The following is a 16052-nucleotide window of genomic DNA, read 5'->3' as shown; positions in this document are numbered from 1 at the left end:
GATTTGTAATTGTTTTTCTTAAATCCTCCTCATGTTCTCAATGCCATCAATAAGAATTCTCTCAATCTCTGAAGCAGAGACGAAACCAGGAAGTTGGCGAGCGACTGGCTGACAGTTCGCCTGCCAGCAGTTGTCAGGCAGTGCACTTTTGTGTGTTTTGGAGTTGTATCTTTGACAAGAGGGCCAGTAGGAGGGGCTCTGATGTATCGCTCGCATTTTTTCAAAGTGTAGCCTGCTCTTGCTGGCTTTCCGAGGATTACCAACCCTAGCTTTAATATGATAATGTGTTGGAAAGATGCCTCGATGGTAATTACCTCCACAAAGAAGGTTATGTTTTCATCTGCTTTTGTTTGTTTGTCTGTTTGTTCGTCTGTTAGTTAGAATTAAAAAGCGTAGCTAGAATTTGTTTTTCTCTTTCTATAACCTTGCGATATAGTGGGTTTCTCGATCGGGTTTCTCGATAGAAAAAAAAAATCTGACAAGTTGAAGGGACTGACATTAAGGAGTGTGTGCAATTTAAGTGCAGATCAAAATATAAAATTGGATCTAGCAAATATATGTATATGTGGCTTCAGGGCCATGGTGGAGGTATACACTCATTGAGTGTCATTCCAGTTGTCACACTGGTTACTGAATAAAAGTATAACAATAGGGTAGGCTACTTATAAATATTTCAAAGTTTTATCAATGATGAAATATTGGACATTTTGAATAGATGTATTTCATCACATTTTATATTTATAGCCAATATCCACAAATCAGTTTGTCTCAAAGGGCTTAACAAGGTGTGACATCCTCTGCCCCTCAGGAAGAGTAAGGAAAAACTTGATTTATATTCATATCGATATCAAAATTGATCCCCTTCCTCATGCTTCCATTAAAACATTTAAAGTAAAATATCATTTGGAAAACTAATGAAAATCCTGTCGGCCTCACCTGAACATTTAACAGGATAAAACAAACTGTAAATATATTTATCTCTAGCGTATAATATTGTAAATGCAGAATACTCAAGTGCTGACATTGGCATTTGGATCCACTGTACATCATAGCTGTACTTACTCTGTAAGATGAATGCATTCATTTCATTTTATCAACATGCCATATGCATTTTAAAAATAAATATCCGGCTGGAGCTACTAGTTTTCTTAAACAAAGTGCACATGGGATGCTGTAATTCATGTTTGTATCACAGATTTTACAACGAACCTCTCACCACGTACACAAAGCCTCACAGAGACACTGATGGTGAGAGGCAACACATTTGTGAGACGATGTGTAAATGCAGGATGCTCGCATCATAGAATACATCTGTCATCATTATCGCTGTCATCATGATCATCTGCATCACCATTTTGTCGCTCTCACATGAGCAATAATCTGCTCTGCGGTTTCGGAGCATAATTTTTTTCCCCTATATGTCTGAGCAGTGAAACTGACAGGGGGACAGCTGTCTGGCTGTGTGTCTGCCTGTACTCTGCTCTCTATTACCACCACCTCCTTCTGTAATTACAAGCTCCACTGCACACAGGCTCACAATCAGGTGGGGCCCGGGCCACGAGCGCAGCACCACCAGCTCTCTCGTCTGTGTGGCATTTTGAACCCCCCCCCCCCCCGTGTGAGAGCTGGAGGCCAACATGAGGCTTTTTGCACATCAGAGGTGCCACAGCCTGCGGGCCAATCAGCCAGTTGGGATTAGAAATGCAAAATTTTCGTTTTGTATCATTAGAAGGTTAGCTCACCCCTCATTGGCTCACCATCTGGGCATTCTTTCCTTCCCACTCGGTGGTGAGGCTTTTCGGTAGTACTCTACCAGCAGTGCAGAGCCTGCATCATGGCGGACGCCGACCAAAAGATGGACGGAACAGAATTGGGCAGATGAACACAGGGTGTAGCAGAGGAGGCAAGGACGTGAGAGGAATAGAGGAGGCGTGGAAACGAATAGGGGAAAATGGAAATGGTGGATGGAAGGTTTTTGTCATTTCAGCATCCAATGCATCCGTGACAGTGACATATGATATTTCATACGATGACATAGAAATTAAGCTTCACCGGCACCAAAATATCATAAGCCACGATGAGGTGTCTCTTGACAAGCTTTGAAAGACCCAAAATATAAAATGCATAAACCCTCAAAGTTTTCCTCTGTCATTGCCAAAGACAGTTGGAGAATTTTTGTAACATTTAACATGAGTTTAATCCTTGCTCATTGTCACGAATCAAACTTTATCTGTTAAACTCTGCGAGAGTCTAATCTCCCAGCGAGACCCTAATAATTCATTCCGATGTGGGGGTTAGAGTGTGCTTTAAGACCGCTCCTTTGGGATGATCCACAAGGGTATTTCATTTTTTTGGAAGACAGCGGGCTAAGAAGATTATGAGCACAGTTTTCAATTTATCTCACAGACCCTGACTCCCTTTATTGGCTGAGACCTCCTTATCATGTTTTGCCAGAAGCTAGAGCAGCAATTGGCATCTCCCTCTGTATCTGCTATACTTTGGAGTGGATGCATTTTATGTAGAAATGGTTTATGTTTTCACTGGGAGTGTTTTTTTTCCATTGAACAACCAATTTTTAGCCAGATGGAAGTTTAGAAAGTGAAAATAGAGTGAACAAGTGTCGCCGAAGTTTGTAAAAGTTTAGTTCACGGCAACTTGATGAAATTGAGTCATCTGTAGAAGGGAGTTACTGCAGTGGCAAGTGGATATCCGAAAGTTATGTAACCTTTATGAGTCTTTATTGTGCATCAACTGGCCCCTGGGTGAGTCCGAGAGAGACAGAGACAGGGAGAGAGACAGAGAGAGACAGAGAGAGAGAGAAGTTGCCGATGTAAAAAAAACCTGCTGGAGTAAGGATATAAAACCTTGAGACAAGAGGATGCTCCTCTCTCAAACCCGCTGCTGCCATCTCAGTGGTGGAAATGTTGGAGTTGGGGAGGGTCGACTTTGAGGTGACATTGACGCTGTGTAGATGAGGAGTGAGGATCCTTGCGCTCCATGTTACGTCCCTGCTCAGACTCCAGTTCAGACGGCGGCAGCTCCTCTCGCCGTCTTCTCTCCCCTCCTCTCTTTCAGCACCACTCCTTTAAGGACAGCACCTCGCTCTCCAAGACGCAGTGTGTCCTCCGTCCTCCCCCTCCTCAGGATCACATGGGCGCTCGCTGTCCTCGGATGCAAAGTTTCCACGTTGGTTTTATTCTGTGAAAGTGCGAGGAAGTAAGGTTTTGGTTTTTTTTGAAGAAAAATCGGATTTTCCTCCCACTCAGGAAAACAATCTGGTAAGGACAAAGATTTGATTGTAAGTATCTGTTGTGTATATAGTGCGCATTTGAGCGAGTTATGTTTGCGTTGGGGCACTGAGGAATTTGGCACGTAGAGCATGCAGATGTGCTGAATTTGTGCACGAATGAAAGGCTGCACTTCACTTGATGGCGACGCACAGTTTTCTCACGAGGGTCGTATTTGATCCGTCAGTCCCGCAGTCAAATTGAAATGTGAAATGTGCCAAAAAATATGAACGTTCGATCTGTCAATGTCAGTTTTGTCGTGAAACTAAAATTAGTCGTGAGCAAATATTAGAAAACAAAGATTATGTGTGAATCTCTGAATGAGACCATGTTGCTTGGTGTACTTCTCCTCACACTTACGCACGAGGTGATAAAAGAAGCGCGCTCCCGGCTTCATCCGCTCGTCACATTTGAGCCTATGTTTGGCATTTTAGAAAGTTCGAATAAATACAAATGCAACATACGTTTTTAGATACAGGGCCTTGCTAAAATTGTGACATCTTATAAATAGAATATTGCGTTTTTAATTAGTTAAAATTAATTAGAAACTAAATTTAGACAAGGCAGTTGCGTTTTGACTTTTAAATGTGTTTCATTGCGCCCGCGCTTGTACCCAGGCAATGGGAAGTGGGCGAGATAATTTAGAGCATCGTGAATCAAGGTCAAGATCCCTGAGCCTCTCGAGCCTCTAAATTTCTGTTAACAAGCAGAATTCACTCCGGGCCATTAAAAGTGATTCTTATTGCATGAGAAGTCTTTATTTGATCCCGTGGGGTTCACGGATCGTGGGGCAGATTCTTCTTTTATTTTTTCTCTCCACCCCTCAAGAAATGGCATGTTATCAAAATGGATGCATGCGTAACAATCCCGTTCAAATACATTTTCTATATCAATATTATCAGCCATATTTTTGCGTGAATTTTCAGCAAATTATTTCTACCTAAATTAAAAAAATGTAGTCACACTTTTGAAACATGTTTTGCTTTATTAATAATTGACAAGGTAAATTACGCACGAAGGGTTTACGCACATTAATAAGATGTGATATTCCACCTCTGACAATATTTTTAAACTGGTCTATTGAATGTTAAACAAATACAAATCCCTCATTCTCTTGAGGTGCTCTGGTTTTATTTTCAAGTGCATTTTTAACCCGGTGCGTATTTCTTGATGCTTCTAGGGTCGCTGGTGCGCTGCTGAGGCGCCTCTGCTCCTCTCCATAATCTCTCTCCTCTCTCCGGTGATTCGTCTCCCCGCTCGCCTGCTGGCTGCACGGGACGGGGAAGCTGCTGTCTGTCTGGACCGGTGCTGAAACCCCCACTTCTACACTGGTCAGGATTATACCCGACACGTACTGCGACCATGGCCACCAACGGGACCAAAGCCTCGGACGGACACGTCTTAACGGAGACGTTGAATGACGCGCCCGCCACCACCACCACACCAAACGACAAACCCAAAACCTTGGTGGTGAAAGTGCAGAAGAAGGAGCTACCCGAGAGGGAAACGTGGGGCGGGAGATTTGACTTTCTTCTCTCTTGTGTCGGATACGCAATCGGACTCGGGAATGTCTGGAGATTTCCTTATTTATGTGGCAAAAACGGCGGAGGTAAATCAGGAATTCTTGGCAATTTTCCTTTTATCCGTACACCGAAAGGAGTGCAGAGACATCAAAAGCTGCCAGTTAACTCCCGGAGGTCTTTAATTTAAATAAATCTTAAGTGCACCCCATCTATCCACCCCACCCCCACCATGGTAGCCGTGCGTAATTGCGCACAAGCAAGCGCCTGTACGCAATGATCTGGGCGCAGTTTGAACCCATGAAATACTCGTTTTTACCACATAACTCTATCTGGATTATGTTGAATGTGATACGTTTATGATTGACCTTCACTTACACCTTTACCTCTCACCTCTCATTCAGGGGCCTTCTTGATTCCTTACTTTTTGACCCTCATATTTGCTGGCATGCCCCTGTTCTTTCTGGAGACGGCTCTTGGTCAGTACACTTCTATTGGAGGGCTTGGAGTGTGGAAACTGGCTCCCGTGTTCAAAGGTAAAAAAAGAAAAAGGCACTCTTGTGGTGTACTAAAGGCCCTTAAGTGTTTTTTAATTGTTATGTTAATTAGCTGCCTGGAGACTGCCAGGTTAAATAAAATATACACCCCACAATTTTTGGATTTGGGGGATTTGTAATTATGTAATAACGAGGAAAGGTTTATCCTCTAGTAACAGATATACAAATAAAAAGAAACTGTAAATACATTATTAATCTTTTCAAGTACAATTTAACATCTCACGCCTCTAATCTCCTATTCTTTCAGGTGTGGGTCTGGCTGCTGCGGTTCTGTCCTTCTGGCTCAATATCTATTACATTGTCATCATTTCCTGGGCTATTTACTATCTGTACAATTCCTTCAGTTATGTAAGTATTTGATATTTGTACCCACCCTGGGGGTTGGGGGGGTTGGGGGGGTTTGGGGGCGGTGGGGGCGGTGGGGGTTCCTTTAAGATCTCACACAAGTGGCCCAGGACAAGGCAGAGATTTTTATTTTTATTTTACATCTTAACCCTTTTAGTTATGTGGCAGCTCCTATTTGCCAGCAGCCACTTATATAACAGTGAACAAGCCTTAACAGAGTATGACATTTATTACTTCCTTTCCCACATAATTAGCGCCTTACACAAGGTATTGATAAATGCATTTGGCGATGAGGCATTCACTCCTGAGAAAAGCATGAAATCTCAATGTCCCAAATGAGTATCACGGTCTTGGCTGCTCGACAGCCACAAAGAATGGGACCCGGCAGTGGGAGAGTGGTCCAAGTAAAAAGAGCTGTCTTTGTGATTTTCTTCTTCTTTCTTCTTTTTTCCCCCTTAATTTTCAGGAGCTGCCATGGCAGACTTGTGGCAATGCCTGGAACACAGAGAACTGCTACACCAACTACAGCCTCCCCGACACCAAGAACCTCACAAGTGCCGTGCAGGAGTTCTGGGAGTAAGCTGGACACAAGAGTCTTTTATATCGCAAGAATACTGCTCTGTTGTGAGCCGATATTAGCTGCACACAAAGGTCATCTCCCCCTCTAAGGGTTAGTTCAGGGGTCAGAGTCTGGTGGGGCCATCTGCATTTCTGACTCTGGCCTAACTTATGTATCTGTCTATTCAACTAGCATGAAAAAAATTGTAAAAAAACTATAAATCGCATCAAAAAACAAGAAAAAAGTTGATGAGCGGAAAAAGGAAGCCAGGAATGAATGCACCAATGATTGTTGAAAAGCTTCAGGGCACGAGAAAAGAAAGCCATGGCTCTTTTTGAAAATCCAGACACTTGCATGCAACCATATGTCGTGAACGTATGAGATAAAGGATGAATTTGTGCACTGAAGTAAGACTGCTTTATTCCCTCCTTGCAGACGTAACATGCACCAGATGACCGATGGTCTGGATAAGCCTGGGGAGGTCAGGATCCCACTGGCTATCACACTGGCTATTGCATGGGTGTTGGTCTATTTCTGCATCTGGAAGGGGGTCGGTTGGACTGGCAAAGTAAGTGGAAGAAAGAGGACTCAGACAAAATAAAACTAAATCTACTGAGTATAGAGTTTGCACCATTTCCCTCGATGTGATAATTCAACAAGACTTCAGATTTACTGAAGGTCATGACATTTTGGATTCATCTTCAATAACAGGATTTCGATGACTTAAATCTTCATTTATGCATTTTAAATTCGCTAAACCGTCATAAATATTCACATAAAATAACTATGAAAAGTTGCAAGTAACAAAATATATTTACATGCATTACACACCAGCAATCATCAATCAATGTTGACCTATGGGAAAAAATATTGCAGATATTAGAATTTCCAAAGGAGCATCAAAGACAAACTATTTTCTGAAGAATTTAACATGAATGCTGATAAATGTGTTGAATCAGACAGCATGGTGTCAAATTAGGTCTTCCAAGAAGTCAAATAGCTCACTGGGAGTGTTGAGGCCAACCATTGTGGGGTCATCTTGCCTCTGGGGACAAGGAGACTAGGTCACTGTGCTGCTCTGTAGGGGCGGTGCCACAGTAACAGTGGCTCTTTTGTCTAGTTTAACAGCAGATTTGTATCCTATATTCCCAAAGTGATAATGCTGAATGGCTGTGTGATTCAGTTGGTTGAGGCTTTCATCTCTGTGTCCCACAGGTGGTCTACTTCTCTGCCACATACCCCTACTTCATGCTGTTCATCCTGTTCTGTCGTGGCGTCACTCTTCCTGGTGCAATAGACGGGATCCTCTTCTACATCACACCAAACTTTGAGAAACTTAAGGAGTCTGAGGTATGCTCTCGCTCTCTCTCCTTCACCTGCTCTCTCTTTCTGTTCAGGAAGATGCACAATCGTCAGAATAAATGTGCGGCTAGACAGATTGAAATACGATTTTTTGGGGGGGGCAACATAGCACACACTGTATGCAGGCCAGAAACAGAGAAACTATGTGGACAGTGACCACTTGCTTTTAAGATAATGTCGTGTTTTTTCTCTCAATACGTAACTTAGCTGCATCATTAAAGGTCAGGTGGTGCATGAGATGGAGCCAGATCAAGATGGGATCTAACGGGATTATAGTGGATCCGGACTAAGCGTGACACAACTTAGGTTTTCCTCCGTTTGTATATAAGAGATAACATACATTTATGCACAAGACTTGATCAGTCTAAGCAGTTAAATTGGCTCAAATCCCACATTTTTACTAGTAGCTTGACTCCAGTTTGTGTCCACACCTGGTTATTCATCAGTTATTGTCTCGTCTCTGGCCACCAGGTTTGGCTGGACGCTGCCACTCAGATCTTCTTTTCCTACGGGCTGGGATTGGGCTCTCTGATTGCTCTAGGAAGCTACAATACCTTCCACAACAACGTGTACAGGTAGGTGATTGATGAAGGGGCGCAATTCAGGTTTGTTTACCGCCTTGAGTCTTTACCTATGAAAAGGAAATGTTAGTTCCTATTAAAAAATCAATCCAGACACATCCCCATACCTTTTGATTTTGTAAAGGTTCCACTGCAGACGGTTCCTTGCAGCATGGTCCTTTCAATTTTGGAAATATTTGAGCCTCCATCTCTACCTTGGTTTGTCTCAACCAGTGTTACCATTAGTTTCCATTAGTCAACAACTGAACTGAACATACATCCGTGGTTTCAACTGCTGGAGCCATTTTAGAATAACAGGTCAATATAACCGCCACTGTGCCGCTGCAGGATGCAAAATGGCTCTCCGCCGTCCCTTCCCCCCACGCCTCTCAACAATGTGTAACGGCTTGATAAGGAATTGATACAAGCGTGACAATGGCTGCCTTGTGCTTTGTCTCTCCCCTACAGAGATTCTGTCATTGTCTGCTGCGTCAACTCCTTCACCAGCATGTTCGCCGGCTTTGTCATCTTCTCCATCGTGGGATTCATGGCCAACGTGACAAAGAGACCCATCGCTGATGTCGCAGCCTCAGGTAATTGCAATCAATGTTGAAACTCGATAGTGACAATAGGCGGGGACGAGAGATTTTTTTCACCCATTAAAAAAAAAGGAAAAAGCCGATGAAATTGTTGGGTTTCTTTTTCTTTCAGGCACAGTGGAAGTTTTTACCCCTGTCGCAAAATGTCACTTCTGGTTTCTGGGATTACTAGAGATGCAAAAATTGCTCACTTATTTTTCAAAACTGTCTGTCCTTTGTCAACACCCACATTTAACTTTCAGTACTTGTCTTTCTACCAAGGGCATCAATGACCTTTATTTGATCCAGTACTGGAATTATTATACAACACATTTTTTAAATACATTTGAATGGTCTACTCATAAAACTCATCTCTTTTCAGCATCCCATCTTAAAACCTGTTCACATCTTATTTGTCCATTATCAGGGCCTGGCCTGGCGTTTTTGGCTTATCCTGAGGCTGTCACCCAGCTGCCTATCTCTCCCCTCTGGGCCATCCTCTTTTTCTCCATGCTGCTGATGCTGGGAATTGACAGCCAGGTAAACATAATGAACACTCACACTGGCTTTTAGCTTTTGGATATAAATCACAAATGATCATGTAGCCTTGCAGGAGAAAAGTAAAAGTGGTGTTTGAGGCCAGGACTCTGTTCCTGGTAATAAAACATTGTGTTATTGGGTCTTACTATTACTTCTCATTCACATGAGGTCTTAACGTGAGGTAGTGATTGATCTGAGGTATTTAATGTGACAACAGTGTATTACATAACCCTGCTGTTTTGACATTCTGTTATCTCTCCAGTTCTGCACCGTGGAAGGCTTCATCACTGCCCTGGTGGATGAATTCCCCCGGGCACTCCGAAATCGCAGAGAGATCTTCATCGCAGTCGTCTGCCTCATTTCATACATTATTGGACTGTCCAACATCACACAGGTACACACACACAACTCTCTAACTGGACAATCTGCTGAGTCTCACAGACTTTATATCCGTTGTCAAATTCAGAATAGTGAGTCTATATCACGTAAGTTCGTCACCACAGTGCTTTGTCATGGTTTTAAAATTTTGTCAGAATTCACTAAAAGCACTGCATGAGTGAATAAGTAAATTTTAATCTGCTTAGAAAACAATAGTTTCAAAGAAGATGTTATTTAATATGATGTGACCCCATCAGCTAAACTATAAATGCATTAAAAACATACACTTCACGAACTACAACCCTCCCCTTGTGGAGCATTAAGAAGTACGACCAATGAAAAGCTGAATTACTGAACGTTGTTCAATTCAGAATTATTTACTTTTCTTTTCCTCTCCTCTCTTCAAATTTAATTTCAAGAGTGAAGACTGACAATTCTGATCCAGCATGTAAAAAGAGATGTTCAATGTATTTTTGTAATTAATGTTTTAAACCGCTGCCAAATTAAATTAATAGTGAATGCCACACAACATACAGTCGCATTTCATAGACAATTTGAAACAAAAAAGGATCAAAACTTTGTGGATAAATCAAAAGTCATGGGAACATTGCTTGAGATGCGTCACTGTCTATATTTGGGAGCTAGATCACTGCAGGGCCGAGGTCGTGTTTGTCTCAGACACTTGAGGACTCTGCATTGACCCTGTAGTTGTGCCACAGTTGATTCCCATCATGCACTGCCCTGTTGGACCGAGGCAGTTGCCCTAATTGCAGTTGCAGCCAGTATAAACTCCATCAAGCTTCAGGCAGGTCCCTTTGAGCTGGTCCCTGAGATGTTCTGACTGTGGACAGACATGCAGTGTTATCAAGGAGATGTTTGATCTGCACTGACCCTGTCTGCACTCCACTATCACTGCACTGCAGCTTCCACAAGGAAGCCTTTGCACCAGTTCTGTCCTCACCGATGAGATGTCACTAACTCGCAGCAGCCACAGCCGTCGGTGCTCTCGCCCTCCATCTTATTCCACTTTAATGGTTTAGGTCTATCCAGCACATCAGATACTATAACTGATTATTCTATGTTTTTCTTCTTCATCCGTCTTATCCCCTTCTCCTGTTTTCTTCCTCTTTCCTTTCACAGGGTGGACTCTACGTGTTCAAGCTCTTTGACTATTATTCAGCCAGCGGGATGTGCCTGCTCTTCCTGGTCTTCTTTGAGTGCATCTCAATTTCATGGTTCTATGGTGAGCTGCACTCGTGTCTCCGTAATCTTCTCAAGGATACTTTTCACCCAGAAACACTCACACTGCACATGTCTAACTAGAACCAATGTGAAGGGTGGACTGTACCAATATTTGCATTACGAGATAACTAAAGCTCATTTTGCTTTTGGTTCCAGGTGTGAACAACTTCTACAACAACATTGAGGAGATGATTGGCTACAGGCCCTGTATGTGGTGGAAGCTCTGCTGGGTCGTGTTTACCCCCCTCATCGTTGCTGTAAGTGTTGTGTAGTCTGCACTAGCCTCTATTTTTTCAGCTCACCTCATTTTATATTATTTATATTTGATTGTTTTAATAATTTTTGTTTTTGCTCTATTTCATTGTGGTATTCAGCTTCTTTTAAATGATTGATTACTTGACATTTAAACAGTTTTTTTATCACCATATATTTAATGATTTGAAAAGGGCTTTATGAATAAAATGTATTATTGTCACTATTATTGTTATTAGTGGGTAAAATGCAAGGTACCAGAAACCAAAGGGGAAATAACTCCCCTACAAGGACAGTAGAACAGCAGAACATCCTATTAACTTCATGCACAACACATCATCAGCTTAATCTGACCTTTAATGAAGTACTCAGTTATTCATTGATCGATATTAACAATGTCTTATCCCTCAAGTATTCAAAAGTATATGAGTATTTGAAAGTACGACTATCTAAACTGTTTCTGATGAAGCAAAAGATCATTTGCTCTAACATTTTAATTCAATGTGTAAATAGTCAGTTCATGACCATTTATGTATGTGTTCTACACACATTGTTTATACCACCAGTCCTGCAGTTCCTTGATGATGATGATATATTTTCCCTTGTCCCTCTCGTCTACAGGGTGTCTTCTTGTTCAGTGCAGTGCAGATGGTTCCCCTCACCCTGGGTGACTATGTGTTCCCAGCCTGGGGTCAGGGTGTCGGCTGGTGCATGGCCCTCTCCTCTATGTTGCTCATCCCAGGCTACATGGGCTACATGTTCCTGACACTCAAAGGCACATACAAAGAGGTAAGATTTGTCCAAGTTTCTGTCTTAACTGTAGATGCAGTGGACAGGATGATGAATATTTCACATCGGATCTGTAACAAATTGCAAACTGTTAAATATCAATCTGCTAAACATGCCAGATTTTTTGACAAATCAAGGAAAATTTAGAAAATCACCCAATTTCATTATATTCTGTCCTCTGAACTGGATCTGCAGCAACATGTAGGTTCTTCCCTGACCCTCACCTCATCCTTCCACCAAGTTTTGTGATAAACTGTGCAGTAGTTTTTGTTTTGTACATTAAAGCTGCACCGAGGCACTGTGACTCAATGGTTTTGTAATGAGCGAGCACACAGGCATGCTGGGTAAAGATGTGATGAATTGCCAAGAGGAGTGGAGCGGCGATAAAGGGATTAGTAAAATAGTGTTTCTCATTCCTTCTCTTGAACAATTTGTGACAGCTCTTTGCAACAAAACCCCCTGAGTTCTCGGTAAATTACGTTTGATTTGTGTGCAGCAGAATGGAGCAGTGCATTTTTATTGATCTAATGATTCTAATCAATGGTAGATAACACCTTTTCCAGCGAGCCATTAACATTAAGAGCTTTTTCATTTGCAGTCATCCATTGCGCCCTGAATAATAACCTTATACATCTATACGGCCCCTGGTGACAGATACAGCTTTAAAGCCACCACTGACAGAATAAATGGGCCGTAATTGCAGACGGAGCAGCAGAGGCTGTCAGAGGCGATGTGCAGGTGTCAGATCCTGCACTAGCATCTGATGGCTGATTGTCTAATTGTAGCAATCAGCCGGCTGATTAGTGCTCTGCACCCAGGCGGACGCTTACTTTCACAAACACTCCACATCAATGCCTTCTATGCGGCAGGGTCCAAAAACGAACAAGGGCATTGATAGATATGCGGTTTGGGGATGTTTTCATTTGATCTGTGGGCTTAAAAACCTGTTTAAAATATAGTCTATGTGAGAAATAATGGTATTTATTTTCCTTTAACAGCCATATGGCAGAAGCTAGATTTATGCAAACCCATTTATATCACGTGAGGGACCTTTTCAGAGCCTCAGGCTGTACTTCCATCAAGCTCACAGCTGTGGAGCTGGTGTGTTTTCAGCTTATGGGTTTGATCATAAACTTTGCAGCTGTCTAGTCTCCTCTGTCTCATTGTAATTTCACATTCAGCTGTGCAATATCAGTGGTGTTGATCGTCCTCTCCATGGTCCCCCCCCCCCCTGCAGCGTCTGCGGATAATGATCAAGCCGGTGATTATGACGAAGTCTCAGGAAAACGGCCCCGACCAGCAGACGGAAAACCAGAATCAGAACCCTGCCAACGAGGAAGCCTACATCTAGAGACCTCCGCCCGTCCCTGGCTCCACAGCCAGACCCTCTGCTCTGCTATAGAAAAGATGTAATCAAGGTTGGGAACGACCACCAGACTTCCATGTCTGCTTTATTCACCTACCTCCTGGGGACACGTGAGACCAACCTGATTACACAGTTGTTTTTAGTGGTTATTCTGTTTGTTCATTTGTATAAAACAGAGTTTTAAAAACTTAAAAAGGAAAAGCAAACTACCCAGCAAAGTTGTTGTGATCTTATGAATTTCATTATGCAAAAAAGTTAGTCTTTTTAGAAAAGGAGACGTGACTTAGGAAATTACTCTATATTGAATATATGATTTAAATTTGGAGGCCCGCGTTGATTAAATAGTAGGTATTGTGCTACTTTGAAGATATTAATTAATCTACTAAACTACAATTACTGTACAAAGAAAAAAATATTGGTTATTGCATTTTGCTTGTACATGAATAAATACATTAAAATGAATGCTGTGTATTAGGTGAAGGAAATGCAATTTGAAAGTTTGTAAAATAAATATAGAATTTTGACCAATTTTAAGAAAATCTGGGAATGTGCAACAGGTAAGGCCAAATCTGCTTGTATGTGTAAAATATCATTTAGCCAGACTATCACTCCCTTGCAGGATCCTGCAGTTTGCCTGAAATGTTTACCACCCATGTCTGGGACAACCTTTGAAAAGCACAAGTAAAGTATGGAATCTGAAGCGTCCAGCTTTTCTGTCTTTTTATTTTCTTTTTTTGGCTCGACTGAAACCTGTGGCCATAGCAAAAAATAACTTAGATAGCATTACTTAGCAAGAGACTGTTATAATTGTTTCTTTGTTTTCTAAAGAACAATAACTTTGTATGTTGTCTAAATCTTTTTTTGTAGAATCACTTTTAGGTCGTTTTCTATATGTGAGAGTGAGAAGGACCAAAATCATACTAGAGTTTGAAAGTTTGACCCGCTGACGATACCGCTGGATTAAATCAAGACTCCCCATTTTGTCTCACTATAGAGCATTGGGGTGGTAACTACAGCATCTGCTTACAAGCACAATTTGAATCTGTAAACTACCACCTGTAACAATAAAGGTGTAGCCATTACAGAAATCCCACATTTGCACTGTGCATACAATATATTTCTGGCTGAGGAGGACGTCCCCTCCGACAACCAGTTCAGTGGAGGGAAAGAGTTGTGTTGCAATAAGCCAATGCTATTTCAGATCTACTGTGCATTTTAAACTGTGATTGAGGAAGTTTGCAGGGACCACTGCATTGGAAAACCTTATGATGGATTTCTATGATCGCTACCACTATTCGGCCAGGAACTGTTTACTTGTATATCTGTTTAGTAACCCACTCCTCAGGAAACAAAGGTGGACGTGACCAAATTCTCTCAGATACTACCATTATACGCTGAAACAATTTATGCTGTGTTTTTAAAACAAAATGGAACTAATGTCAAATTTACGCCGTTTTTTCCTCCCATTTATCGAAAAATGCTTCATCAAGCAGCGAAAAAACACTTACACACAAATCAGCATGTACGTACTTGGGCTCCCCGAAAGCTGATCCAAATAGTTGCCTCTTTTCTGCGTGCTACTCAGCTATATAGCATCATTTCTTTCAGTGTAAATGAACTGTGATGGCCTTCGCTCTGTCATTTAAGTAGAAGCCATAGTGCGTTTCTATGCTGTGGCGAGTGCAGTTTCCCAATATCAGGCTTAGAGAGAGAGAGCGAGAGAGAGAAAACTTGGCTCGGACGGACGACACTGCAGCAATAGAACTGTTAACACAACAGGACATAGCCAGATGCTACATAGGCCAACACCACTGAAACTCCTCCTTTATAGGGTGAAGGAAAACCTATTGTTACATATCAAGTTTGTTTGGCAATACTCAAATATAAATATAGAAGCTGACTTTGTGACAGACCACAGATATCATTGTTATTACTATGAAGGAAGATAAAGAACATTTTCTTCTGTGGCAGCTACGTGCGACAGGAATCCGTTATTTTCCTTTAATTTATGTGGTTTTTTTTCAAAGATAAGTAAATTAAAATGTGCAATGACAAAGGGTTCTGTGAATTTTGTACAAAGTTACCATACTGCAGTTTTCTCTCTTGAATGATGTTGTAAACTGGACTGTGTAATACATGTGTCTGTGAATGCCCGTACAACCTGAGTTTTTCTTTTTCTTTTGTCTAAATGTTGAACAAAAAAAATACAATGTGATATTATTTGCTGTTTTCTGCAATAATATTATTATCTCAGAAACTAAAGCACATATGTCTCTCAAATGTAAAAATGATAATTACGATAACAGAATAGAGTAATAATACAGACTATGATATTAAAAAATGTAATAGAGATGTCTAGTCAGAGAATATTGTTTTGTATATTTTTAGCTGTTTCATGGGCCTAATGTAAAATATTCTATGTAAAAAATATAATAAATGTCTTTAGATGGTGTTATATGAAAAAGCATGATTGCGATATATATGTTATCTGCAAAAATAAATAAAGACCTATAGATTATAATGTCTGTGCCATGTAATATTTCCTGGGTAAACATTATTCTGTGGGAATTTATTGTCCATTCAGTTAATAAATACATATAAATGATTTTTGCATGACAACATGATATTTGTCAAAAGTACAAACAGAATTTGTATTTATTAAATGAAGATAATTTTGAATAGCTTAAACCCCTTGCTTCAAAATCATGGAAATGCTC

General features: G+C 41.3%; 1 protein-coding gene across 1 annotated transcript; it reads left to right on the top strand.

The window, feature by feature from the left end:
• The first annotated feature begins 2897 nt into the window (after nucleotides 1-2897).
• On the top strand, nucleotides 2898-15840 carry slc6a1b (solute carrier family 6 member 1b). The gene is made up of 15 exons (XM_062404930.1): nucleotides 2898-3298; nucleotides 4468-4896; nucleotides 5212-5343; nucleotides 5612-5712; nucleotides 6176-6285; nucleotides 6704-6836; nucleotides 7484-7618; nucleotides 8102-8205; nucleotides 8659-8783; nucleotides 9196-9308; nucleotides 9571-9702; nucleotides 10827-10929; nucleotides 11085-11185; nucleotides 11802-11969; nucleotides 13207-15840. Exons 2-15 carry the CDS (start codon nucleotides 4650-4652, stop codon nucleotides 13318-13320), a joined length of 1818 nt encoding a protein of 605 aa, XP_062260914.1. The 5' UTR covers nucleotides 2898-3298; nucleotides 4468-4649; the 3' UTR covers nucleotides 13321-15840.
• Nucleotides 15841-16052: the final 212 nt, after the last annotated feature.

This window comes from Platichthys flesus, chromosome 2 (assembly GCF_949316205.1).
Source record: "Platichthys flesus chromosome 2, fPlaFle2.1, whole genome shotgun sequence".
NCBI classification, from domain to species: domain Eukaryota; kingdom Metazoa; phylum Chordata; class Actinopteri; order Pleuronectiformes; family Pleuronectidae; genus Platichthys; species Platichthys flesus.
The sequence above is the reverse complement of the archived record's forward strand: the minus strand, read 5'-3'. Positions and strand labels throughout refer to the sequence as shown.